The sequence below is a fragment of the Neofelis nebulosa genome, chromosome 17 (assembly GCF_028018385.1).
Source record: "Neofelis nebulosa isolate mNeoNeb1 chromosome 17, mNeoNeb1.pri, whole genome shotgun sequence".
NCBI classification, from domain to species: Eukaryota; Metazoa; Chordata; class Mammalia; order Carnivora; family Felidae; genus Neofelis; species Neofelis nebulosa.
In genome coordinates, this window is record NC_080798.1 from 13640391 (window position 1) to 13667471 (window position 27081).

Below are 27081 nucleotides of genomic sequence, written 5' to 3' on the forward strand. Positions count from 1 at the left end.
CAAACAGCATCAACACATTTTAGTCAGAATGGTGACACCTTTGCTAAGGGATGAGAGGAAGCAGAAAGGAGGCACCTGGCCTGTCTGGAGGGTTGGGGAGGGCTTTTTTTAGCGGTGAGATTTCACTGGAGGCCTGAAGGGGGCGGTGTGGGAGAGGGAGGAGGGTTCTTCTCCAGGCTCTGGAGGCCAGAAGAGCAGCAGGTGCCCAGGCCCGGAGAGGCAGTCTGGGGACCCGCCCTGCTAGAGCACAGAGGGCTGGGAGAGTGGGAGGCCTTGAGGTCAGAGGGCCTATGGCATCTCCACTATTAACATAACTTTATCAAGGCATTATTATTATTATTTTAAAAGTGTGTTTAATGTTTATTTATTTTTGAGAGAGAGACAGAGCATGAGCAGGGGAGGGGAAGAATCTGAAACAGGCTCCAGGCTCTGAGCTGCCAGCACAGAGCCCAATGCGGGGCTCAAACCCACGAACCGTAAGATCATGACCCGAGCCGAAGTCGGACGCTCAACTGACTGAGCCACCCAGGCGCCCCTTATTATTATTATTTTAAAGTTTATCTATTTTGAGAAAGAAAGGAAGAAAGCGTGCGCATATACAGGGAAGGGGCAGAGAAAGAGAGGGAGAGAGAGAATCTCAAGCAGGCTCCACACCGTCAATGCAGAGCCCAATGCGGGGCTCAAACTCACAAACCGTGAGATCATGACCTGAGCGGAAACCAAGAGTTGGATACATTAACCGACCGAGCCACCCAATGCCCTCCCCACCCCCGACATTATTTACACCCATGAGGAATTCCTGCCCCTCTCCCTCACCACTGATCTATTCTGTAAGGAGACTCGGTCTTAGGTCAGAGCTGTAGGGAGCTGTGGAGGGTTCGGAGCTTGCCGGTGATGGGGTTGGGATTGGAATTTGATGGGTTGGATGAGGGAGAGAGTGTGCAGGGTGCAGAACAGCTAAGCATGGCAGTGATTATAAGATACAAGGAGTGCCTTCCTCCCCTGCCCAGTTACACTGGATTTTCTCTAAACCTGGGGGTAGAGCAGCGTCCTGGAGCCCAGCCCTGCCACAAGTCTCTGGCCTCTCTCCCCCACAGGCCTGCTTGTCCTGCACTGGGAGGCCAACGGCTCCTCATCCTGGGGCTTCAACGCTTCCGTGGGCTCTGCCCGCTGCGGGTCAGGGGGCCCGGGGAGCTGCCCTGTCCCCCAGGAGTGTGTGGCCCAGGACGGGGCCGCAGGTGCTGGACTCTGCCGATGTCCTCAGGGCTGGGCTGGCCCCCACTGCCGCATGGCTCTGTGTCCCGAGAACTGTAACGCCCACAGCGGGGCGGGGACTTGTAACCAGGTATGGGGGGAACGGGGGGTGCACAGGACAAGCCGTGTGGGACAGGGGTGGTGGTCAGGGCTCCCTCTGAGTCCCCGTCTGCTCTTCCCCAGAGCCTGGGTGTGTGCATCTGTGCTGAGGGCTTCGGGGGTCCAGACTGTGCCACGAAGCTGGACGGCGGGCAGCTGGTCTGGGAGACCCTCATGGACAGCCGCCTCTCAGCTGTGAGTTGTGGATGCCACTCCTGCAAGGAGGTGCCACACAGCCTACTTCCTGGATCATTGCCCCCCCCTTCCCCCCGCCCAATTCCTGGGACCAGCCCCCAGACCCCACATGCAGCCTGACACTTTATAGTGACGTTAGCCTGACCCCTCGTGTCCCCACCTCCACCCCCAGGACACTGCTAGCCGATTCCTACACCGCTTGGGGCACACCATGGTGGAGGGACCTGATGCCACCTTGTGGATGTTTGGGGGCCTGGGCCTGCCCCAGGGGCTGCTAGGAAACCTGTACAGGTGAGGGATGCCTCCGGGAGGTGGGATACCTGAGTGAGAGAAGGTCACCTGAGGAGATGCTGAGATGTCTGTCACATGAGTCCCTTCGGGGGCAGAAAAAAGCCACCTGGTGTAAAACAAAAACAAACAAATCTCTGCAGGCAGACGTCCCAGAAGATGATGGGGCACTTGTCACAGGAGGCTCATCTCAGGGTCTGGGATACTGTTTTGGGTGGTGCTACCCCGGGTGGGGGGGGATGGTAAGATGATAGGGGGTCACCCTAGGGGATGTTGGGGTAACTGTGTGTTGAGGGGGGTCACCCCAGAGGATACTGGGATGACTCTAGTTAAGACTTGGATTTTGCACCTTGGCGCCAGGTACTCCGTGAGTGAGCGACGGTGGACACAGATGCTGGCGGGAGCTGAGGATGGGGGCCCGGGCCCCTCCCCTCGCTCCTTCCACGCGGCTGCCTATGTGTCCGCCGGCCGTGGTGCCATGTACCTTCTGGGGGGACTCACGGCCGGGGGTGTCACCCGCGACTTCTGGGTCCTCAACCTCACCACCCTGCAGTGGCGGCAGGAGAAGGTGAGCCTGTCTCCTTTCCTCCAGCCCCCACAGTCCATCTCCAGCAGGGGTGACCAGAGCCACTCCTGCCATTTCACCTCCAGAGGATGTAGCTCCCCCCAGCCCCGCCCCTCCGGGCTCCAGCACACGTCCTAAAGTTGAAGTTTACTAGCCATCCTGGGTCACGCTGTATTCCCAACCCAGTCCGTGGCCAAGCGGATGTGATCCTCCTGTCCGTGAGGCGGGGACACAGCCCATTGTGTGGAGAGGGTACAGTCAGCCCCACACAGCCAGAGTGAGAGAGAAGAGCAAGGGCTTCCAGAAGAAACACCAGGCTGCCCCTACCTGCGTCAGTGACCCCGAGCAGGCAGAAATGACTCGACGCCCATGCACACCTGCTGGGACCAGGCTGGGCATGTTGGAAGCTTGGGGTCTGACCAGCTCTGAGCAGCTCAGCACCTCCTTAGCAGCTCAAGGGGGGTGTCAGGAGTTCTGAGTCTTCTACCTGCAAGATTACCCCTAACCCCCTGCTCCCTGGTGACCTCTGCCCTGTGTCCCCCAGGTTCCTCAGACTGTGGACTTGCCAGCAGTTGCCGGTCACACCCTAACTGCCCGCCGTGGCCTGTCCCTACTCCTGGTGGGCGGTTATTCCCCCGAAAATGGCTTCAACCAGCAGCTGTTTGAGTACCAGCTGGTGACTGGCACCTGGGTGTCCGGAGCCCAGAGCGGGACACCCCCCACAGGTCAGGCTGGGGACAGGGAGGGCACAGCACCTTGGACGCCTGGCCATCCAGGGCTCTGTGTAGGCTCTCTGTCCACTGCCACACCCCGTGGTCACTGTCCCTTATAGCTGGTTGTCTCCCTGTCTTCCCCCCCATGCCCACCAGATTCTCAGGAGACCACCTCTTGAGAAGTTCATTCTCTCTCTTTAGTCCATGATAAGCTGCCCACCTTCTGCCCCATGACACTGGGCCACCATGTTCCTCTCCCAGGGCCTAGATCACCGCCCCTCAGGTATTCTTTTCCTATCTCTCCTCTTCCATTCTTTGATCACTGCCCTCCAGGACATCCAGGTACCCCGTCTCCCTGTCTTCTCTTGCCCAGGGTCTCTAGTGGTTGTCCTTTCAAGCCGAAGGGGGAAGGAGGGGTTGAGAAGAGCTCCTAGGTGGTGTGGTCACAGGACGGGGAGCCCAGGGAGGTGTGGCAGGGGGCGTTCCTAATCACCAGCCCTTCCCCCCAGTCTCTGCTTACTCATCCCCCCTCCCCCGCCCCCGCCAGGTCTCTATGGTCATTCTGCCGTGTACCACGAGGCCACTGACTCCCTCTACGTGTTTGGGGGTTTCCGCTTCCACGTGGAGCTGGCAGCCCCGTCCCCTGAGCTCTACTCCCTGCACTGTCCTGACCGTACCTGGAGCCTGCTGGCCCCTTCCCAGGGGGCAAAGGTCAGGAAAAGAGGTGTACACAGCTAGGTGTAGGGGGGCAGGAAGGAGGGCCCTCCCTTTCCAGTCCCCTAGACAGGCCTGTGGCACCCCACGTCTCCCCTTCTCCCATCACTCACTGGGAGGGAAGAATCCTAGACCAGGAGGTCAGAGGCCTGGGTTCTGCTCCAGCTCTGCCCCTCTCTTGGTGTAGCCCTGGCAGGTCCCTCTACTTCCCAGCCTCCCCATCCAAAAAATCTGGGACTGAGGCTACTTGAACCTCCTGCATTCAAGGCCAAAGGAGATAGTATGCGGGAGAAGGCGGACCCTGGATGTGCTGGTTAGAGACAACTGAGTGTTCCATCCGCAAACATATTTCCAAGCCCTTTTTGGGGCCTTAGCCTCACCCCCAGGGTGCCCCCAGCCCAGCTGGCAAGGTCACACAAGAAATGTGGGATTCATCTCAAGCAGCCAGTGCCAGGTTCCCGGGGAACAGGGCATGGGGGTTCGGGGAGTTCGGGGAAGAGAGATGGCCCTGGGGGTGCTCTGAAGAGTGAGGGAGGTTTCCTGGAGGAAGGAGCTGAGATTTGAAGGAGATTAGGGGTTGGGTGGGCTGCTGGGGGCTGAGGTATGGGATTCAGGGTGGCAGGTGGGCTGAGAGGGAGCGTGAAGAGCAGAGGAGTGTGGGCTCTGACCAGCCATCCTGCGGGTGTCATCCCAACAGCCACGCCCCCGGCTTTTCCATGCCGCAGCCCTGCTAGGGGACACCATGGTGGTCCTTGGGGGGCGCTCGGACCCTGATGAGTTCAGCAGTGACGTTCTACTCTACCAGGTCAACTGCAACGCCTGGCTCCTGCCCGACCTCACCCGTAAGTCCAGTGCTCTCCCTGGGAGGCCCGGGGACATCCTGGAGGGGTCCGGGCCCTGTCCTGGGAGCCTCGTCATCCAGGGTCACTTGGGCCCCTTCAGACCCACCGGCAAAGCCTCTTTCCCCTCCATCATCTAAACACCCATGGAGAGGCGCCTGGGCGGCTCAATGGGTTAAGGGTCCAACTTTGGCTCAGGTCATGATGTCACGGTCCATGAGTTCGAGCTCCGCATTGTGCTGTCAGCACAGATCCTGGAGCCTGCTTTGAATTGTGTCTCCCTCTCTCTCTGCCCCTCCTCTACTCGCACTTTGTCTCTCTCTGTCTCTCAAAAATAAACATTAAAAAAAAAAAATAATAATAATAATAAATACCCATGGAGATGCCCACCTTTCTTTTCTTAGAAAGTTTTATTTTTTATTATGATTATAAAAGTAATAATATTCATTGTATGTAATTAGTGAAATAAGAAGAAAAAGATCCCACAGAATCCCACTCTCTGGAGACGATACTATTATATGTGGGTGGGGGGTCTCTGCTGTTCAGAGGCTGGAAAGGGGCTGGTACCTTGCCTTTCTATTTTACTTACCATTTTTAAGTGGTATGTATGTAAGTGTATATAACTGTGTATGCTTCTGGGCCTTCCTCCCTTTTCTTTTTGCTTCTTTCTTTGACTCTCTGTCTCTAATTCCCTTTTACTCTTTTTTTTTACAAATTTATTTTCTTTTAATGTTTATTTATTTTTGAGAGAGAGACAGAGACAGAGCATGAGTGGGGCAGGGGCAGAGAGAGAAGGAGACAGAATCCGAAGCAGGCTCCAGGCTCTGAGCTGTCAGCACAGCCCGATGTGGGGCTCGAACTCATGAACTCGAACTCATGAACTCGAACTCGAACTCATGAGATCATGACCTGAGCTGAAGTCAGACGCTTAACCGACTGAGCCATCCAGGCGCCCCATCTAATTCTCTGTGACTGCCTCTCTCTCTCTCTCTCTTTTTTTTTTTTCTGGAGGTTTTAAAAAACTTGAGGCGAAATTCACATAAGGAAATTACCCATCATAAAATTAACAATGCCGTGGTGTCTGGTACCTTCACGATGTTATGCAACCACTGCCTCTGTCCGGTTCCAAAACCTTTGTCTCTATCCTCATTCCGTTCATTCTTTCTGTTTCCTTTTTCTGTTTGTTTCTCCCTCTCTTTTTTTTTTTTTTTAAACGTTTATTTATTTTTGAGACAGAGAGAGACAGAGCGTGAACAGGGGAGGGGCAGAGAGAGAGAGGGAGACACAGAATCTGAAACAGGCTCCAGGCTCTGAGCTGTCAGCACAGAGCCCGACGCGGGGCTCGAACTCACAGACCTAGAGATCATGACCTGAGCCGAAGTCGGACGCTTAACCGACCAAGCCACCCAGGCGCCCCTGTCTCTCCCTCTCTTTTGTCTTGCTGTCTGTGTCCGATTCTCTTGCCCTGCCTGGCCTTACGTATCTTGTCTGTCTTTCCCGGTCCGTCTCTGCTCTCCTTAGACTGTTGCTCCATTCAGCGTCCCCCTCTGACTGGGATCTTTATGAGGCTCTCTTCTCTGACGATCTCTTTGAACATTCTGTCTTTCGCCAGGCCCAGCCTCTGTGGGGCCCCCGATGGAGGAGTCTGTGGCCCATGCCGTGGCGGCGGTAGGAGGCCGCCTATACATCTCAGGTGGCTTCGGGGGAGTGGCCCTGGGCCGCCTGCTGGCCCTGACCCTGCCCCCTGACCCCTGCCGCCTGCTGCCCTCACCTGAAGCTTGTAACCAGTCTGGGGCCTGCACCTGGTGCCATGGGGCCTGCTTGTCTGGAGACCAGGCTCATAGGTAACCATGGTGACTGAACATCACACGGGGGGCTGGTACAGGTGCCCTCCAAAAGGGGTTCTGTGCCAGGCCAGGCTTGGGGGGAGGCCACAGAAGGGTACTGTCTGGTTGGGATATCAGCTCACATGGGAAAATGGGTGACTTCATCACAGGGTCGTGCTGGGGCACCCGCAAGTGAGAATCCCTGCTTGGGGGCTGGGGTATCATCCACGAATGTTTCCTGGAGTAGCTGGGTCTGAACTGGCTCCTAAAGGACCAGTAGAGTTTGGACCAGCAGAGGTTCAGAAGTGGGGCTGTGCCTGGTGTATTTTAGAGCCCATCTATGTTGGGGGGAAATGAGACTGGAAGTGTGGGTGGGGACATCTCAGAAAGTGCTTCCCGTGCCTGGCTGTGGCGCTGGGCTCCAGCCAGGTCCACGGATTCCTCATCTGTAGTTTGGACTCCAGACATCTCAGGAAGCTGAAAGGGCTGTCCCAGGTTCAGCACAAACTCTTTAGGCTCTGCAATTATCCTGAACTGGTATGGGACTACTAACGGGCTTGGCTTGGCTCATTAAATAGGTCACCATGTTTACTACTGAATTATTAAAGGGTTTGATTTATGGGGTGTTTCCCAGACTCCACTAGGAGTGCTATGTGGCAGTGGGTACACCTACTGCTTTTCTAAAATCTGGAAAATTCTGAAATATGTGCACCTTCAGGGATTCTGGGTAAGGGATTATGAACCTCCCCTGTGGGTGATGGGGAGCCAGGGAAGGTTGAGCAGGGGAGAGCAGCAACAGGCCCCGGCACAAAGCCCTGGGACTATTGGGAAGGAGAGAGTGGTGAAGGAGGCTGTCGGTGGAGGCCCTGGAGGAGGCCAAGGAGGAGGAGGAGGAGGCTGGGGTGAGAGGGAGAAGCCTGAGCTGGGCAAGGGGCTGCAGGGGTGGAGACAGGGGGACGCCTTGGTGACTGGAGGGGCAGGAAGGTGTGGGGTATTGTCCAGTATCTCTGGCTGGGGTGATGGGGACGTGAGACCGTTGCCAAGTAGGATGGGAGAGGAGCAGGTTGGGAGGCCTGTGCTGAGATCAGTTCGGGGTGCACGTTGGGGGGCCTGCAGGACGATGTCTAGGAAGCACCAGGAAGTAGCAAGGGCAGGAGGAGGAGGGATGGGGTCTGGCTGGTGTGGTGAACCAGGCCTCATGTCTCCCTAGGCTGGGCTGTGGGGGCCCCCCGTGTTCCCCAATGCCTCGCTCTCCGGAGGAATGTCGACGTCTCCGGACCTGCAGTGAGTGCCTGGCCCGCCACCCCCGGACCCTGCAGCCTGGAGATGGAGAGGTGAATGGCGGGGGCGATGGGTTGGGAGCATCTCAGGAGCTTCAGCTGAGGTTGGGTGGGAAGAGCCAGGTTACGAGGGGTGCTGGGGGACCCTGAGGACCCCACGGAGCCCATGCTCCTCCACCAGGCATCTGCCCCCCGCTGTAAGTGGTGTACCAACTGCCCCGAGGGCGCCTGCATCGGGCGGAATGGGTCCTGCACCTCAGAGAATGACTGTCGGATCAACCAGCGGGAGGTCTTCTGGGCCGGGAACTGCTCAGAGGCTGTGTGTGGGGCCGCCGACTGTGAGCAGTGCACCCGGGAGGGCAAGTGCATGTGGACGAGGCAGTTCAAGAGGACAGGTGAGGCCCGCTCGGTCCCCTGGAGGAACGTGTGGGGGCCTGGACCCCTGGGCCCAAGGAAGGGAGGGAGAGGGCAGGGGAGGGGAGGGGGGACCAGTTCTAATTCCTGTGCCGCTAACCCCAGGGGAGACCCGCCGCATCCTCTCGGTGCAGCCCACCTATGACTGGACCTGCTTCAGCCACTCTCTGCTAAATGTGTCCCCAATGCCGGTGGAGTCATCGCCCCCCCTACCCTGTCCCACTCCCTGTCACCTCCTGCCCAACTGCACCTCCTGCCTGGACTCCAAAGGTGCGGATGGGGGCTGGCAGCACTGTGTCTGGAGCAGCAGCCTCCAACAGGTACTGCACTGGCTGGGTGTCGGTGGATGGGGGGTGGGGGGCTCTTTGCCCTGCACCTCCTCCTCTGTTTCCCAGCTCTGGTTCTCCCGTGGCACTTTCCCTGTCCAGCTACTTTCTCTTCTCTCCTACCAGCACCTCTTTCTTCCCTCCTGGCCTTGCGAACCTCCCTGTCGTGTCTGCTTAGGCACTGCCACCCGACCTTCCGGACTACCCAGCTGGGTTCATGCTCCTCCCTGACCTTCCTGTGACTTCTGATTCCATCTGTCCTCTCCCTCCTAAACTTCTGCACTTCCTTCCTCCATCTCTCGCTCTCTGCTTTTGGAACTTCTGGTTGTAAGAAGCAGAAACACCCTAGAGCTGGTTTTATTATAATGAATTGGGGTAGAAAGTGCTGTTCCATCCTTCTCGGGCCGCAGGGTCTCCGCTCTTCTCTGGGTGCCTCTATCCCCTGGTTTCTCTTGGCTAGATCATCAACACACACGGCCTCAAATGGCAGCCCTTGGCCTTTAGTCTATGTGACTTTCTAATTCTCGAGATGACAGTTATCTCTGTGCTTATCGGTTAGCTCACATTCTCAAGGGGAGATTTCGACTCAGCTCATGAGTGAGATGTCCAGCCTTGGTCCAGTGAGACGTGGCCAGGGAGGGGTAGGAGCACATGATTCCAACACGGCAGTTCAGACCTACCCCTCATTTTGGCTGTGGGCTGGGGAGGTGATTCTTTGTGGGCGTGGTCTGGGCAGGCATTTACTTGCCGGTGACAGTCTGCCCCTTGAACGACTCATGGCTCTCTCATGGAGTCCACTCCAGAGATGCCTCTTTGGTCATCACAATGGCAGACACAAGTCCTTCAAGCCCCAACCCCACCCCAGGGGGAAGACAAGAAAGATTCACCTCTGGCGGTCACATCCAGAAGCAGTGTCATTGGGCCAGAGTTCTGGGTCTCTTGTTCCCAGTGATGGCCACTTCTTATTCACCTTTATTGTGGAACAGCCAACCCACGTGTGACCACTCACCATCTCACAACCCATGAGTCTACATGAATCTTCAGTAAAATAGAACTGCTGACCACAGACCCACTGGGGTGTATTCTAACACCAGCAGCCCCTTCTCCAATTCTCCAGACACCAGCTGGGTGTCTAACACCTCAGTTCACTCCTGACACCGTCTACCTAGAGTTGGAGTCAGATCCTACAAAGTTAAAGAACTCAGTCCCACAAGCCTGCCGACCTCAGACCACCCATACTTCTGACCAGCCAGCTATAAATCAGGGGTTTTTCCACCCCCTCTGCAGGCTCAAAAATTTGCTAGAATGGCTCACAGAAGAAACAATTACTTATGAATACCAGTTTACTTTAAAGGCTACAACTCAGGGGCGCCTGGGTGGCTCAGTCAGTTAAGCATCTGATTCTTCGTTTCGGCTCAGGTCATGATCTCACAGTTTGTGGGCTTGAGCCCCATGTCTGGCTCTTGGCTGACAGTAAGGAGCTTGCTTGGGATTCTCTGTCTCCCCCTCTCTCTCTGCCCTTCCCCCGCTCGCTCTCGATCTCTCTCTCTCTCAAAAAAATAGGTAAATAAACTTAAAAAAATGTTTTTAAGGCTACAACTCAGAGCCAAGTGGAAGAGACAAATACGGCAAGGTATGGGGTGGCCATTGCAAAGCTTCCGTGCCCTCTCCGGGCACACAATGCTTGCAACAGGGAAGCTTTCCGAATCTCCTCTCTCTTGAGTTTTTATAGACTCCAACTCCACCCCCATCTCACTGGGGCTGGGGGGGGGGGGGGGGAGCGGCTTGCAAGCGCCCCTCCCACCTCTGGTCCTTCTGGTGACTCCCTCCATTTTTAGCATAAACTCAGGTGTGAAATCAGCTTCTTATGAATAACAAAAGACATTCCAGCATTCAGGAAGAACCGAGACACGGGGAGGATATATTCTTGTGTTACATCACAGCATCCCATAGGCAGGTTGTATAAATTAAATGGGAGAGTGTATTTTAGAACACAGGGCCATGCTTGCCGCTTGGTAAAAACTCTGTAACGCTTCAAGTTCTGCCCACTGGGAGGATTCCCAGCCTCCCCTATCTGGGACACACCCACAGGGTCACCACAGTAGGGTGGGTGTCCTCCATGTGACCCTGCAGTGTGCGTCTCTAACACACGGAGGCCTCATCCCCAAGCCTGGGGGCTTTCTGGTGATACAAGCTTTTCCCTAGTATTGTTGAGAGTCTCATCATTTGTCTTTGTGGGAACCCCAGGGACCGGAAGGCAATGCCAGAGAGCCTGTTGCCAGGCACTTGCTGCTCCCCTGGCCCTTCTATGCTGCTCAGGGAGTGAGGAGGGGCTGGGTTGGAGGCGGGAGGAGGCTGTGGGGCGGGAGACTCCAGCACAGACTCCGGGCGTCGCCCGTAGATGCAAGAGCACTTCCGCCAGATCTTCGGATTTCTGTGAAATCTCCTAGCTCTAAAGTGTTGGCTTAGGCTTTTAAAAACCACCACTGCGCAGACCAGACATCACAGATGTACAGACCAGACCCGTAAGAGATGTGCAGACCAGACCCGTTACGATTTGGCTCAAGGGCAGCTGTCTGTGAACCATCGGGCATCGTTCCCTTGAATGACTTTGGCTTCAGAGCCTGGGACAGGCAAGAGGGCTCTCTTCCCTGGCTTCTCTTCATCACATTCTTTATCGAGCCCCTTCCTCGTGCCAGGCACTTTGCTAGGTTGTGGGCCTGTGTCAACATGAGCTAGAATCCTGCTCTCGGAACTTACATTCCTACGTCTCTTCCAGGAGTGCAGGATACGCAGTTTATGGTATTGGGCAGCATTGCATATGGCCATTAGGGAGGTTACTGCAAAGAACGCTGGGCAGACTTGAGACTTGGTCTCCCCCTCCCACCCCCCAGATTGCCCCACCATCTGCCAAGGGGTGCACTACATTTAGATCTGGAAGCCTAGCTCTGGCAGTTCGGCAAGGCTCAGCTCACTGCTGGCGGTAACCCTCAGAGCTCCGGCCACAGCAACCAGGGTGTCTATTTCAGGATTATATGGTTGCTAATTGCTGTCAGACAGCCCAGACTAATCTCTGCTGTCTTATACTTAAGGCCCAAGCAGTGGATAAAATACTCTCACACACCAAGAGTCTGACCCCTGCTGGGTGCCTCGTCTGGGTCCCAGGATGTGATAAGTGATGGCGTATGAACTCCTGTGCAGCCCCTGACCGCAGACTCAGCTTCCCAGCCTAGGGTGGGAGGACCCTCTTGCCCAGCAGCTGGGTCCACATTTTTCTAAGTGACCGTGGCTTGTAACTCCCTGCCTCCCGTCACTAGTTTCTATCTCCACTTGGGATTGTTGCCTTCCTTTGTAAGAAACAGCCGTGTCCACTAAGCTGGGTGGGTAGACTGCCGCGGCCAATCACACTAACACAGTGGTACCTCTTGGAGCCCAGGGTGGAAAATGCAGCCAAGGCCGTATTGGAGACGGAGCCTGGAAAGCTGCCCACCCTGGCTTTGGGTGTGTGGTCCTCATCAGTTCTTCCTTCTGCATCTGCTCTGTTTTCCTGCCCCTCTGGTCTCTTCATTTGCTGTGATTTGCTCATTCAAATGTCCCTGCCAGCCCCAGTCTCCAGAATCTCCTAGTTTCAAGGTTGCCCCTAGCCTGACTTCCCGTGTGGACTCCTAGTTGCAAATGCTTGACGGGAACAATGTGATGACCTCAGCTGGGTCCGCTTTGGTCCATCGACTGTGGCCAGAGAGGGGCGAGAGCTCTGAGGAAGGGGTGTAGTTGGGGAGAATACCCATGATGTGTTTGGTGCTCTTTCTCACCCCCCACCTCATTTCTCATTTCCCCTCCCCCATACAGTGTCTGAGCCCCTCCTACCTGCCCCTGCGATGTATGGCCGGAGGCTGTGGGCGGCTGCTCCGGGGACCCGAGAGCTGCTCCCTGGGCTGTGCTCAGGCGACCCAGTGCGCCCTGTGCCTGCGGCGCCCCCATTGTGGCTGGTGTGCCTGGGGGGGCCAAGATGGGGGTGGCCGCTGCCTGGAGGGTGGACTCAGCGGTCCCCGTGACGGTGAGATGGGTTAGGACGTGGGGTGAGGGGGACTGACCCTTGGCTGAGGGTCTGGCACAGAGAAAGTGGGGGGGCGCTGGAGGCTGTCTCAGAGGTGGGGATCAGGGACAGGTGGAGCGAGGGCCTGGGTGGCACCCAGGTGAAGCTCTGTATCCCTGGGCCAGGGCTGACATGCGGGCGACCTGGGGCCTCCTGGGCCTTCCTGTCCTGTCCCCCTGAAGACGAGTGTGCAAACGGACATCATGACTGCAATGAGACACAGAACTGCCACGACCGGCCACACGGTTACGAGTGCAGCTGCAAGGCGGGCTACACCATGGACAAGTGAGGGGGCGAGGGCGGTGGCCCAGGCACCTGTGGGGTGGGAGCAGCAGAGGGTGAGGCAAGAACCAGAGTGGGCGTGAGTTGGTGGGACTCATCCGGGATGCGGTGAAGGTAGGGGCTCAGTCGTGGAGGGGAGGGGTTGGTGAGTTAAATGGGGCACCCTGGGAAGAGGGTGGCAGGCTGGACCCCGGACGAGGACCATGGAACAGACCAGGCGTGAGCAACCGGTTGAGGGCAGTGTAGTGGGTGTTGGGCCGGCGGGAGCCACGAAGCCTCCTGCTCCACCCTGACCCTCTGCCCTCCACCCCTGCAGCGTGACTGGGCTGTGCCGCCCGGTATGCGCCCAGGGCTGCGTGAATGGCTCGTGTGTGGAGCCCGACCACTGCCGCTGCCACTTCGGCTTTGTTGGCCGCAACTGCTCCACAGAGTGTCGCTGCAACCGCCACAGCGAATGCGCGGGTGTGGGTGCCCGTGACCATTGCCTGCTGTGTCGCAACCACACCAAGGTGGGCCTTCCGGGGTCTCAGGCCCTGCCCCCAGGGACAGGGCCTTCTCTGCCTTCAGCTCTCGCTCAGGCATCTTGAGCCTCCTCCCAAGCCCTGATAAGCCGGGCCCAGGGAGGAGGAGGCCTAGCCCTAACCCAGGGAGGTGTGAGGAGATTCTGGGGACGCTGTCTGAATTTGTATCAGAGAGGGGCTACCCCAGCTGGTCACGTGCAGGAGGACTTAGGATGGTGTAGAGAAAGGCTTTCTGAGCTCCCCACTGCGGGCTGGAGGGGCACGAACTCAGCCACCCTCCACCCCGTCACGGGAGGTGTGCAAGTGAAGGCAGGGGGATAAGTCGCAGAAAGGCTGGGATTGCCCAAACCGAGTGCCTGAGCCCCTGCTGCACCCTCATGGTGCTCTCAGAGTGTCCCCCCACCCCCAACTGATCACCAACTCTGACCACCCTGTCGCTGGTTTCCAGGGCAGCCACTGCGAGCAGTGCCTCCCTCTGTTCGTGGGCTCGGCTGTGGGGGGCGGGACCTGCCGGCCCTGCCACGCCTTCTGTCGTGGCAATAGCCACGTCTGCGTCTCCAGGAAGGAGCTCGAAATGGCCAGGAAGGAACCAGAGAAGTACTCGCTGGATCCAGAGGAGGTAAAAAGGCCGGAGTCCAGGGCTTCTGGGCCAGGTCTCGGGGAGGAGGGGGAATAGTCCAGGCCTTTTTGTGATCACTCTGTCTTTCTTTGGTCAGATTGAAAACTGGGTGACAGAGGGGCCTAGTGAAGACGAGGCTGTGTGTGTGAACTGCCAGAATAACAGTTATGGGGACAAATGCGAGAGCTGCCTGCACGGCTACTTCCTCCTGGATGGGAAGTGTACCAAGTGAGAAGAAGGGGGGCCTGGGACCCTTGCCCTGCTCACTAGGAATAGATCTGGGAGCCAGACTCCCCTCCCCAGTTCTCCGCCCTCAATCAGAAGCGGACAATATCCTCAGGGAGGCCCCAGGCTGAGGCAGAGTTGGGGGCGATGAGCCAGACTCAGGTGGGAGACCCCCAGCCTCAGAGGCCAGTGTTGAGACGCAGGCCGCAGAGCACCACCCCGTGGAGACTGGCAGGCAGAGAGAGAGCTGCCGAGGGTGAGGCCTCAGGACAGCCTCCCATTCCAGCCCTTCCTTCTGAATGTTCAGCAGACTCTGGAGTCATTCCAACCTGGCTCCAAATCCTGGCCTTGCCACTTACTGGCTCTGTGGCCTTGGGCAAATGGCTTGACCATTTGTGAGCCCCAGTCTCCTCTTCTGGCCTGTTGCTCACATCGGAGCTCACATAGGCAGCATCCAGCCTGGATCCCGGTAGGTCAGGGGAGCCCCCTGACCCCTGTCTTCTCCCCCTTCCTCAGATGCCAGTGCAATGGCCATGCAGATACATGTAACGAGCAGGACGGGACAGGCTGCCCGTGTCAGAACAATACAGAGACGGGCACGTGCCAGGGTAGCTCGCCCAGTGACCGCCGAGACTGCTACAAGTACCAGGTGCGGCTGGAGAAGCGAGTTGCAGATAAGCCAAGGGCCCCGCGCCCTCAGAGGTCCAAGGGCCCCACACCCTCAGAGGTCCACTCACTCATTCAGCACATATTTACTGAGCACCTGGCAGTTGGAATGAGTGTGCCAGGCAGTGTGTGAGGCATTAGGACGCAGCGGGGAACAAAACGGGCAAAAGGTTCTGTCCTCAGGAAATTTACTTTCCCGTTAAGGAGTCCAGCAACAAACAAATGAAGAAGTCGGATGCACAGTATGTTAGCAATGAGCAGTAAGGAGAAAGGAGGGCCAGTGTTTGGAGTGGGAATAGTAGATACGATGACCAAGGAAAGCCTTCCTGAGAAGGTGGCACTTGAGAAAAGACCTGATGGAAGTCAGGACAGGCAGATATGGGGATTGTGGGTGAGTAGAGAGTCAGCCAGGTAATAGATCACCCAGTGCAAAGGCCCTGAGGTAGGACGTACCTAACGTCCTACGGAAACAGCAAGGCTGGCAGGTGAGGCTGGCCCAACCCCGTGCTGTGCCTGTGGCTTCGGCAGTCCCATGAGCGAGCTCTGTTTACTGCCTGTGTAAGGAGAAAGGATCTCAAATTCAGCGAGGTCAAGTCATTAGTCTGAGGCCACACAGGCAGTGAGGAGGTAGAGCCAGGTTCAGCAGAGCTCTTCATCGCTGTGCCTCAGAGTTCCAGAGGCCTCCACATCAGGGTGCTGTGGTCATGGGGTGACACCAGGGACAGCAGTAGTAGAGTGTAGGGTCCTGGTGGCCTCCACACTGTGTCAGGGAGGTGTGGGGGCAGGGGGAGCAGTCACAAGGAAGCTGCTGGGGACTGAGAGAGCCTGGAGCAGTGACTGCTCACCAGTTGGTACTGAACATCAGTACTGCGTGGAGGGTGGCCAGGCACTGAGCCAGCCCTGACTGCCACCCCCCCCCCCCCCCCACCGCTTGCCCGCAGTGCGCCAAGTGCCGGGAGTCCTTCCACGGGAGCCCGCTGGGTGGCCAGCAGTGTTACCGCCTCATTTCCGTGGAGCAGGAGTGCTGCCTGGACCCCACGTCCCAGACCAACTGCTTCCACGAACCCAAGCGCCGGGCTCTGGGCCCCGGCCGCACTGTCCTCTTTGGCGTGCAGCCCAAGTTTACCAACGTGGACATCCGCCTGACGCTGGATGTGACCTTCGGTGCTGTGGACCTCTATGTCTCCACCTCCTACGACACCTTCGTGGTCCGTGTGGCCCCTGACACGGGCGTCCACACCGTGCATATCCAGCCACCTCCACCCCCACCGCCTCCCCCACCCCCTGCCGACGGCGGACCCCGGGGGGCCGGGGATCCAGGAGGACCCGGGGCCGGGAGCGGGCCAGGTGCCCCGGCGGAGCCCAGGGTGCGGGAGGTGTGGCCACGGGGCCTGATCACCTACGTGACTGTGACAGAGCCGTCGGCCGTGCTCGTGGTTCGTGGTGTGCGGGACCGGCTGGTCATCACCTACCCGCACGAGCACCATGCCCTCAAGTCCAGCCGCTTTTACCTACTCCTGCTGGGCGTGGGGGACCCGAGCGGGCCCGGCGCCAATGGTTCAGCTGACTCGCAGGGCCTGCTCTTCTTCCGGCAGGACCAGGCCCACATCGACCTATTTGTCTTCTTCTCCGTCTTCTTCTCCTGCTTCTTTCTCTTCCTCTCACTCTGCGTGCTCCTCTGGAAGGCCAAGCAGGCCCTGGACCAGCGGCAGGAACAGCGCCGACATCTGCAAGAGATGACCAAGATGGCCAGCCGCCCCTTTGCCAAGGTCACCGTCTGCTTCCCGCCTGACCCTGCCGCCCCGGCCCCTGCCTGGAAGCCGGCTGGGCTCCCACCACCCACCTTCCGCCGTTCGGAACCCTTCTTGGCACCCCTGCTGCTGACGGGGGCCGGGGGGCCCTGGGGACCTGTGGGAGGAGGCTGCTGCCCGCCCGCCGTCCCGGCCACCACTGCCGGCCTGCGAGCCGGGCCCATCACCCTTGAACCCACTGAAGATGGCATGGCCGGTGTGGCCACTCTGCTGCTCCAGCTGCCCGGAGGACCCCAAGCACCCAACGGCGCCTGCCTAGGGTCGGCCCTCGTCACGCTGCGGCACAGGCTGCACGAATACTGTGGGGGTGGTGGGGGTGCTGGGGGCAGTGGGCACGGGGCTGGCGCAGGCCGGAAGGGACTGTTGAGCCAGGACAATCTCACCAGCATGTCCCTCTGACCCACGGTGTGGTCCTCAGCCACAGCGACTGAGTACCCTGATAACGCCACCCTGGATTCAGGGCTCCTCCACTTGGCGGCCCCTGGACACTGTGTCCTCAGAGACCTCTGGCTCCCTTTCCCCGGGGCTCCCCAGACAGGGCATTTGACTTTCTGCATTCAACAATTATTTATTGAATACTTACTATCTGCCAGGCACTGTTGAAGTCACCGGGCAAAGCAGGAACTGAGACAGACGAGTTCCCTGATCTCGTGGGACTTAGGTTCCAGTGGAGGGAGACAATCAGTGTGCACCAGTGCCTGTGCACACACGCGCACACACACACACACACACACGCGCGCGCGCGCGAGGAAGGTCATTTCCGGGAGGGAGAAGTGCCATGAGGGATCAACAGGATGTGGCTGTGAGGGACTTCGAGGTAGAGTCTGTTGGGCATTCCGAGAAGCCAGGCCTAAAGCCTGAGAAGGAACTGGCCGTGGGGAAAGCTTCAGAAAGTGGGTCTCAGGCAGAGCGAGCTATAAGGACAAGGCCCTGAGGTGGGGACCCGCTTGCTTCATTGGGAGGATCAGAAAGGGCCAGCATGACCCAGACCGCGTGTGAAGAGATGAGTTGGGAGACAGCAATGGGATCACCCAGGGCTGTGTGGGTCCCAGATAGGGTTTTGAATTTTATTCTCGGGGAAAGCCAAGGGACAGTTTCATAAGGATCCGAGGTACGTATTCGAGAGGTCACTCAGCTGTGGTGTGGAGGATGGTTCGGAGGGGGCAAGAGAGGCGACCAGGGACAAGAGACGATGATTACGATGAGGGCAGTGGTGGGGGCGGGGGTCAGGGACAGGTGCAGGATGTGTGTGGGAGGAGGTAACGATGGCGTGGATGTTGGGATCAGGGAGGGGGGAGTCCAGGATGACTCCAACTTTGTGGCCTGAACTGTGGGCGGATACTGGGGTGGTTTATCATCATGGGCAGCCTGGGTCTTGTGGGGAAAACCAGGAGTCCAGTCTGAGACTCTTAAGATGCTCTCTCTAGGCATCTCTCCAGTCAGGTCCAGCCAGGGAAACAGACTGCTGTACTTTAGCGGAAGGAAGTGAGCGCAGGGGATTGGCTGTGTTGTTGAGGGACGCAGACGATCAGAGGTGGGACAGTGAGGCAGTCCAGGGGCCGGCTGTCACCTGTAGGCTGGACAGACAAAGCCAAAGCTCAGATGGTGTAATTGATGCTAGGACCAGGGTCACCCGGCTCAGCAGGAATCCAAGGAGACAAAGCCTCAGATGCTGCCCCAGGGCGCTGGGCGTTGGAGATGGAAATGGAGTCCTCTGCGCATGTCTCTTCCCAGACAGTGCTGCCTTGAAGACTTGTGGGTTCCCTCTAGGGGCCGCTCCCCCACTCAGCCACCACCTTGGACTTCTGAGCTCCTCTCCCCCTTGAGGACTTCGCACCCCCATCCTAGCCATCTTGAACTTGGGACTCCTTTTGCAAGACTCCATCCCCCAGCTGTACTTTGGGGCCTTAAGGAGCTGGGCCCCGTCTCCTCTCCTCTGCTGGGGGCCTTAGTCTAAGAGGCCATGTGTGCTGTCAGGGGCCGTCTGAAAGGGAGGAGTGGTTGAAGCAGCAAATAAAGAGTGTAGGGAAGGCGGGTGTCTGAGCACCGTCTGCCTGCAGGAGATGGGGTGTCCTGCTTCTCTGAACAGCATCCAAATGTGGATAAATCGAGTCAGTGCCCTTACCTTGGCCGCCCTCCGAGCTGTATAGCTTGGGCCTGGCTCCTCCCTGCCCCTCCTGAGCAGGGGTGAGATGGGACCACTATAGAAGCCCTCGTTCCCCAGAAGGGACAGACCTAGAGGAGCTGAGGGCACCGAGACCGTTGGCCCTTCCTCGGATCCCTGTCGCAGGAAGACCCCAGTTCGTCTCCGGAGGGAAAACATTGCCTTGGTCCCAGGCTTGGGTTTTATTCTGGCCTCTGACATAAGAGTGAGGCAGCACGGAGACCAAAATGCCCTAACGTGATGAGTTTGAGCAGCGAGCAGCAGCGTGGGAGTCTGGCCGAGAGTGGTAAACAACGTGTTTTCCTCTTCAGCCCGCCCGTGGGCACACGCCTGAGGCTTCATCTGATGTGAGCCCAAGACACGATAGTGAGGTGGACTTAGGGGGAGTGGGGCCGGGGGAGGTGGGTGGGGTCGGGTCTTCACTGTGGTCCATGAAAATCCTAGTATTTTCGGATTTATGGGCAGTTTAAGGGATTTTCAAGGATTACTCTGCCCACACATGAGTTTTGCCTTTGTGAGCCATTGGTAGTGCCTAACCTCCGAGACGTGACTGTGAACTTGTATTTACTGAGTACCGGCGCTAGACAGTTTGCTTGCCATGTTACAGCCCAGCAAGCCTATGCGGTAGGTAGCCGTGTGATCCCCGTTTGCAGGGGAGAAAACAGAAGTTCATAGATGTCATTGAGCTATTGAATGAATTTGAACCCAGGCCATGTGACTCTCAAATCCACATGCCTGACCACCAGACCCTCTAGCCTCCTGAGAAGGGAACCCCCAGGAATAAGGGGGGTGGGGAGGAGGAGGAGACAAGGGAGAAAGCACAAGGGAGATCATGCGGGTTCTTAGCCCACCTAGCTGAGAGCCCTCCCAGCACAGAGCAGGCACTAGAGGCAGGTGTTCAAAATGGCGGGTTTCTGCTGGGGATAAGGCACAATTTCCCACCCGGGATGCTAACCAGAAGCAGGACATGCTGCCTAAGGGAGTCCAAGGCCAGGAGAGCGTTCACCCTGCATGACCAGGAAGGAGCTAAGACTCGTCTGCATTATGATCAGATCTTTGGTAAGGTCTCTTCCCCACCACCACCCTGTGACTGTGCCTTCCTGAGCAGAGCGTTTGCACTGTGACTGGCCCCTTGCTCTGCTACACAGAGCCAGCCTCTCCAACTCTTGTCCATACCTTGCAGATGCCCCTATACAAATGCCCCATAGCATGAGGCACGTGTTCCTCCTCCCTCCACGTTAGCTCCTTAGCTGGCACCTCGCCCTGGTATCCATGTACCTGAATGCAAGAGGCTCAAGGAGTGTGAAAGACTGGGCGTGGGAGGTCTGGATTCTAGTCTGTGTATGGCCATCAATGCCCTAGTGACTTCAGAAAAAGGGGAGAAATTTCACCAAGGGCCAACAACACTCCAGGTAGTGTGCTGGGTGCTTAACCTGAGTCCTTTAGTCTTCCTGATACTGATGCTGGGAGGGACAGGTTTATTCCCCCATTTTGCAGATTTGGAAACTAAGTCCCTTGCCTGAGAACTCAGGGCAGATTAACAGGGGAGCCCAGATTCTGATGCAAGCCTGTCTGACTCTCCATTGCCCCCCACCGTTACCTCTAAAATCATGTCCCTTTTCTGCATCAGTGTCTCCCACCTGTGATCATTCACTATCTCCACCCACAAGGGGCTCCATGCAGTTCTAGGTGCTAGGGACACAGCAGTGAACAGGGTCCCTGCCCTCATGGAACTGACAAACCAGCAGGGAGCCAGAAAATAAATATGCAAATGATGTGGTATATTGAAATATGACCAGAAAAACAAGGCGGTGAAGGAGAAGAGGGGTTGGTCCTTGCTATGTAATATAAGGTAGAAGGGAAGGCCTTGCTCCTAAGATGACATGTGAGCAGACGGGAAGGAATGAGCCATAGGGACATCTGAGGGAAGAGAATTCCAAGTTGAGGCAACAGCTAGTGCAAAGGTCCTGAGGTGGGAGCACGACTAGCATTTTAGAGAACCAACCAAGAGACTCACGTGGGTAGGAGCGGGTGGGAATAAGGAGGAGACAAGATCAAGGAAAAGCCGGAGGCAGATTGTGCAGGTCCTTGGGCCACGGTGAGGACTCTGGCTTTAGCTCTGTGCAGGAGGAGCCGTGAGAAGGTTCTGAACACAGGAGGCATGTGACCTAACTCAGGTGTTCGCAGACGGAGCCAGAGCTGAGCCCCTGGAAGGCTGGGGTTTGCTGTTTCCTGAGAGGAGGAGACTGGGAGGAGGAGGTCGGGGGCAGGGAATCCGGAGTTAGGTTTTAACTTGTGGATGCCCATTAGATATTCCAAGCAAAGATGTCACTTGGTGGTTGGATACATGAATGGAAAGAGAAAGAGTAACAGCAAAGAATATAAGTGATATATTAATACCAGGATAGTATAATATTATTATACATAATGATACTATTAACAAGTTTATTAAGCTCACTCTGGTCTTTCCATCTGTTCCATCACTTGCTCTCACAGTAGCCACATGACATACTAGGGATTGTCCTTAGAGGAGGAAACAGGCTCAGAGAAGTTTATTAATTCACTAAGACAACACGGCTAGTAACCCGGCACGACACTAACACTAATAACGTGGCAAGAGTCAAGATCGGATCCTAGGTCTACCCAATTTTGAGACCAGATTTTCTAATCTGCTAGTTGCTTTCGTGTAAAGAGAACTAGATGATCTTTAAGGATTATTCAGCTCCAGAGAGCCCGAAACTGGGCAGTTCTGTACTTTGGAGACAACCCCCCCCCCGCCCCCGCTCTTCCCCCACCCCGGAACTCCCATATCTGTTATGTTAGAATTGTATATAGGCCAAGAATCCATACGTATTGACTTGAAGGGGGGTGGGTCTCCCAATTTTTTCCTTTGGGTGTGTAACCTCTACCAAGGCAGCTTTTTCTGGTTTTGCTTATTTGAAGGATCCGCACACAACTTCAGTTGGGCAGCTGAAGGGGTTGGTGGTTTCACTTTGTTAATGACCCACTCGTTTAGAGGGGTAAGACTTGCCAAGGTCACATGCAGCAGGTGGGGTGGGGGGCAAGGATCTGACTCTGGAACTCCTCCTTCCACACCTAGGCATCTTCCCTGTGTCCCCACACCCCTCACCAAACCTCCTCCACCCAGATTCCTTCCCTGGGACACAAATAATGTTTTCAGGTTTTTATTGTGGGTGTATTTCTGGTAGCGGGATAGGGCGGAGGGGCAGAGGAGGCCCAGCGCGACAGGTGGAAAAGGAGGAGGGATGGGGGGGCTTCCTTACTCCCGGATCTTCAATTCCCGCGCCATCTGACAGAGGGCGCAGGGCAAACAAAAGGTGAGGGCCGCCCAGTCGTGCCCGACAGAGCCCTAGAGGGTGGGAGAGAGAGGTTAGGGGCCCCGCCAGGGTCCCAGGAGGCCCGTCCCCCAGGCCCCTGCTCCGCGCCCCCCCCCCCCCCCCCCGTGCGCACCTGGATGTGGTAGCGCTCCCGCATGCCGGTGCGCAGGGAGTGCAGGCCTCCGGGCAGGTAGGGCGCGCAGCAGCACTCCCCGAAGTCGTCCGAGATGCGGCAGGCGAGGCACAGAGGGGCGAAAGTGCCGCACAGACCTGGGGCGGGCGCGGGGCGGTCAGAGCGGGACCCGCCGGGCGCCCCGGCCCCCTCCGCCTCGGGGAGAGGCGAGACTGATGGTCCGCGGCGCCAAATCCGCCAAATCGAGGGTCCCAGAGGGGATCCGGGGACGCAGCGGGGGGTGGTTTAGAGGTTGGGAGATAGGGTTTGGAGAGGGAGCTGGGGCCGCAACAAGGAACGTTGAGGGTGCGAGGGGTTGAGGGTCCGAGGGGAAGCTGGAAGGTGTGAGGTTAGGATCCTGGGGAGTGTCGGAGGTGGGAGTTAGGGGTGAGGTTTAGAGTGTGGGAATTCGGGGTCCAAGGAAGGGAGCCGGAGTGGGGTTAGTAGGGCCTGGGAAGGGGTTGGAGGTGACCTTCCCCCTCTCCTGGAGGGAGCTGCAGGCACTCACAGACAGGCATGTCGTTGCAGCAGTCTGTGAGTCCGGTGTGCCAGTCACTGAGCTGGGTCTGGTAGCAGCTGCTGGCACACTGGGGCTGGCTGGTCACTGGGTAGGACATGGCTGCGAAGGAAGGTAGCGGGCCGGAGTGAGCGGGAGGCTGCCAGCCTCTCCCCACATCCCTGCCCCCGGAGCCCCTTCCTCTGCCGGGCAGTGTGGGCGGGGCCACCAGGCCGCCCGCGGAGGGGACACCACTGCACATCCCCCGTCCTCTCTGCTACATCTGGGCACTGACACCCCAGTTTGTCCCCGTTGCCACTGCCTCCTGCACATCTGGTTGAGCTGTGGGTGGGGGACTCATGCACGTCTGGGGAAGGGTGGGTGCCACATCTGGGTGGGGCTGAGAAGTGGTGTTGCCTCCTCCACGTCTGGGCCTGGGGTGCTGGGTTCCTGCATTTCCAGGGGCCTCTGGGGTGCGATCAGGCGCCGTCTGTCTTCGAAGCCAGGGTGCCCAGGGGAGGGAAGCTGCCGGGTTCCGGGACTGGAAGGGTTGCTGGTTCATCCAGTGATCCCACCTTTGCCTTTCACGTTGTCGTGCATCTCAAACTGCATCTTGCCGGCCCTGGGAAGGTGGCGTTGGGGGCGGCAGAGGTAGCGGCGGTGACAGTGGCCGAATCTGTCCAAGGGAGGCTGGATACTGGGGAAGGGGCAGGCACGGAGTAGGGGCACTGGGGGCTGGGTTCTCAGGGGGAAGGGAGCTGGGGAGAAAGAGGCCAAGTCAGCCTGCCAGCTAGGAGAAACATGGAGTAGGGATGTATGGGGAGGGGCGAGAAACTCGCCCGTCTCTGTACAGCTGCCCGACAGACCCCAGAGGACCTTCCTTATACCAGAGGCAGAGCTGGAGAGAGAGGCCAAGAAACAGACAGGCAGAGTCAGAGACGAGGGGGGAAAGAGATCAGAGCCAGGTGCCCATCGAGATGCCGCCAATAACACTCACACCTGCTTAGCGCTTTGACTTCTCTGCAAGCCCATTTCACAGATGGAACACTGAGGCTCACAGAGGTGAAGAGAAAAACCCCACATCTGATGGCCCAGACCAAAGGGGTGAGTAGAAAGGGTGCTGGGCCCCAGGGCTTCCAAATTCAACCCGGCACCACTCACACTGAGAAGGTGGACACCGAGGGCATGGAGAAAGACAGCAATGTCCACAGAGATGGTCAGAGATATGCAAAGAGACAGAGATGTCAGTGGAGTGGAGAGAGAGAACAGAGCAGAGGGCTGTGGGCAGATGCTCATACCTGCAGGACAGCGATGGCGATGAGGCAGACAGGTGTGGGTGACCTGGACACTGAGTTCTCAGTCTCAGGTTGGTAGCTGCTTATATTGGGGCGGGTCACGTGGCCCTGGGCGGGGCTCTGACAGAGGTGCCCAGGGAGACAAGCCGGTCTGGCTGACCCTCTTCCCCCCCCCCCGCCCCCGGAACTTCCCCTCCCTCCCTCTCCATCCCCAATCCCCCCACTTCCCCCTCAAGCTCTTGTGGGACCTAGAAAATCAGGAAGGGGGCCAGGGGTGCTGGAAGGGGAGAGGGCAGAGAGGGAGAGACAGATGGGGGGGGTAGGGAGAGAAGGCAGAGGGGAGGTGCAAGGGGCCACAGTACAGAGACCCACAGGCAGGGAGGACAGAGAGACAGGGAGGGAATGGGGGACACAGAGACAGAAGGGGAGGCCTAGATGGGAGAGAGAAGGAGACTCAGAGAGATGATGAGAGATAAAGACAGAGCGATGGAGAGAGAGATGCGGAGACAAAGAAGGACATAGATCTGTGGAGAAACAGGCAAAGGGGAGTCAGATTCAGAGGGAGGCACAGAGGTGGAGGGGTGGAGGGGCAGGGAGGTGGAGGAGGGGATGGGGATGCGGGAGAGTGCAGTGGGGGCTTCTGCTGTCATCCTCAGTGAGGTTCCCACTTTCCTGGAAGAGGGGGCATTGTACCCCCATTCGGGGCCACCATGCACATGGGGGGAGCAGTGTGTTTTGGGGGTGACTCATGCTGAAACTAAAGTAAATAAACACAACTCACCCCACCTTCAAATTGGGAAGGGAGGAGGCTGGGAACTGAGAAGATGTGGTTCCAGAAAGAGGTGGATGTGATCCAGGACACTGGGGTAACTAACAGAGCCGATGGGTGGGGGGGGGGGTCTTCATCCAGGCCCCTAACAGAGGACAGAGAGGGGCTCAGATTCTGGGTCTGAGGGAGAAGGGCTGGGGGTGCAGACTCTTGGGTTAGGCTAAACCGCAGGGGTGTGCAGGGGTCCTGGCATTTTTGGCTGCTGGGCTCCTGAGGGGTGAAAGAGCAAGGGACCTGGATGCCTGAGTCACCAAAGTCTGCCCCCAACAGGCCTGGCGTGGTTGGAAGTGACTCAGTGAGGGAAACAGCATTAGAGCCGGGTGGGGTTTCCAGCACGGGTGTCACCCAAAAAATGTAGGAGGCACTGGAAAATTGGGGTGTCACCTCCAGAGAAGGTGGTGTTGTCACCCCACTGGGAATGGGTATGGAGTGATGGCAAGTGGATCACCCTGTCCGCCTGGGATCCCAGCTTTTCCCTCACCTCCTGATTCAACATGCCAGGACCCAAGTCTTGGTCTCCCAGCACCACCCAGGTGGCTTGCTGTCCTTGTCCCCAGACTTATGGGCGGCACTCAGCATTTTGCTGGTATGTGTCCATCACTTGGTCCAGGAGGCTGACTGTCTGGGGAACATCTCTCCACCTCTGGTCTATTGTCCTTGTGCCTCCATCTCTGCATCTTTGTTTCGCCAGCTCTGAATCTCCCTTTCCTCATCTCTGCAAATCTGTTTCCAAGTTTCCCTGGTTCTGTCTCCCCACCTCTGAGTCTCTGCTTCCCCAAGCTCTGTGTCTCTTGCCCTCATCCCAGGGTCTCTGCCTCCCACCTCTGTGTCTCTCTCCATCTTCCGCCCCCTCCCTGCAAGGAGGCAGCCAGAGGGCCCCATCCCCCAACTGTCCAGACCATGGGCTGCAGGTGATTCAGGGTCAGTCATCTCTGAGGACCCCAGGCCTCCCAGGATGACAACCTGAGTTGTCCTCAAGTCTCCTCTTCCACTCTGACACAGCGTGGGGGCTGCAATTAGACAGCAACTCACTAAGATGAGGAAATCGGGTGGGGAAGTTGTGAGGTGGCCTGTTTAGGGGTGAGGAGGAGGGTGGGAGCAGGAACAGAGGCCTGGGGGCTGACGAGAGACCATGGTGGTCTCCAGGGACCTGCCATGCATCCGCTCAATGGAGTCATCAGAAAAATATAGGACACCCAGTTAAATTTGAATTTCAGGCAAACAACAACAACAAGAAGATTTTTTTTTTAGCATAAGTATGTTCCATGCAATATTTGGGATATACTTATACTAGAAAAGGTATTTGTTGTTCATCTGAAATTCACATTCAACTGGGTGTCCTGTATTTTTATCTGCTAAATCTGGAACCCTGCCTTCAAAGACAGAGGAGAGGAATCCAAGTCCCTGGCCCTTCTTTTTCCAGAACCCAGGATCCCAGGCACCCAGCCCTCCCTCCTCAGGACCTGAGAGTCCAGGTTCCGGTTCCCCTCTTGTTCTCCCCTAAAATCCATATTGGGGGCACCAAGCCCCTATTCCCTCAGAGCCCAGGAGTCCAGGCTCCCAGCCCCTTTCTCTCCAGCATCCAAGCGACCAGGTCAGGTCTGGGTCCAGTTGCCCAATGTGGGTTTCATAAGGCGGGTGATGCCATCCATGGCCCTGGAGGAACCAGTCAGGCAGAGCGGACAAGTGAGGTTGCCCCCTCTTCCCATCCTATTCCTGCTGCTTCCTCGAGGGCCAGCCCAGGGGGCTGGGAGCAGAACGGGAGGGACTCAGTGGAGTTCAGGGTGGGACATGGTGTCTGGGTTTGGGTGTGGCGTGTGCCTCTCTTTCTGGGTGTTGTGTGTCTTTGGGGGTTGTGACGATGTCTCAGTGTGCTCTGGGGCGTGACACGTGAGGGGGTCTTTTCTATTTGTGTGTCTATATTGTCCTTCTACGATTCTACCCACTGTCCATCTTGTTCAGGTGTGGTCAGTTGTCATGGTTCTCCAATCCTGACTGGATGAAGGCAGGAGTTCTTTATTGAATGGATTGTGTGATGGATTCTAGAGCCAGAA

At 57.4% G+C, this 27081-nt stretch overlaps 2 protein-coding genes across 3 annotated transcripts in view; one reads left to right on the forward strand and one right to left on the reverse strand.

Annotated features, from left to right (window-relative positions):
• Window positions 1-18767, forward strand: part of MEGF8 (multiple EGF like domains 8) — a 40997-nt gene extending 22230 nt beyond the window's left edge. Inside the window, exons 24-41 of the mRNA XM_058709119.1 lie at window positions 1098-1345; window positions 1438-1548; window positions 1721-1839; window positions 2197-2404; window positions 2946-3126; window positions 3662-3825; window positions 4526-4670; window positions 6280-6511; window positions 7704-7827; window positions 7955-8168; window positions 8293-8507; window positions 12363-12570; window positions 12735-12894; window positions 13208-13400; window positions 13861-14031; window positions 14129-14259; window positions 14773-14905; window positions 15864-18767. Coding sequence (XP_058565102.1) covers window positions 1098-1345; window positions 1438-1548; window positions 1721-1839; window positions 2197-2404; window positions 2946-3126; window positions 3662-3825; window positions 4526-4670; window positions 6280-6511; window positions 7704-7827; window positions 7955-8168; window positions 8293-8507; window positions 12363-12570; window positions 12735-12894; window positions 13208-13400; window positions 13861-14031; window positions 14129-14259; window positions 14773-14905; window positions 15864-17132 — 4226 coding nt within the window. The 3' untranslated portion in view covers window positions 17133-18767. The remainder of the gene's footprint in view (window positions 1-1097; window positions 1346-1437; window positions 1549-1720; window positions 1840-2196; window positions 2405-2945; window positions 3127-3661; window positions 3826-4525; window positions 4671-6279; window positions 6512-7703; window positions 7828-7954; window positions 8169-8292; window positions 8508-12362; window positions 12571-12734; window positions 12895-13207; window positions 13401-13860; window positions 14032-14128; window positions 14260-14772; window positions 14906-15863) is intronic.
• A 3303-nt stretch (window positions 18768-22070) lies between these two features.
• Window positions 22071-24330, reverse strand: CNFN (cornifelin). 2 transcript variants are annotated; one of them, XM_058707629.1, is made up of 5 exons: window positions 24202-24265; window positions 23479-23525; window positions 22916-23026; window positions 22369-22505; window positions 22071-22267 (listed from the first exon to the last, which is right to left on the reverse strand). In XM_058707629.1, the coding sequence occupies exons 2-5, from the start codon at window positions 23513-23515 to the stop codon at window positions 22178-22180; spliced, it is 375 nt and encodes a 124-aa protein (XP_058563612.1). In that variant the 5' UTR covers window positions 23516-23525; window positions 24202-24265; the 3' UTR covers window positions 22071-22177. The 2 variants fall into 2 exon arrangements, with proteins under 2 accessions (XP_058563612.1, XP_058563613.1); XM_058707630.1 differs by lacking the exon at window positions 23479-23525 and having other exon boundaries at window positions 24202-24330.
• Between the last annotated feature and the right edge of the window lie 2751 nt (window positions 24331-27081).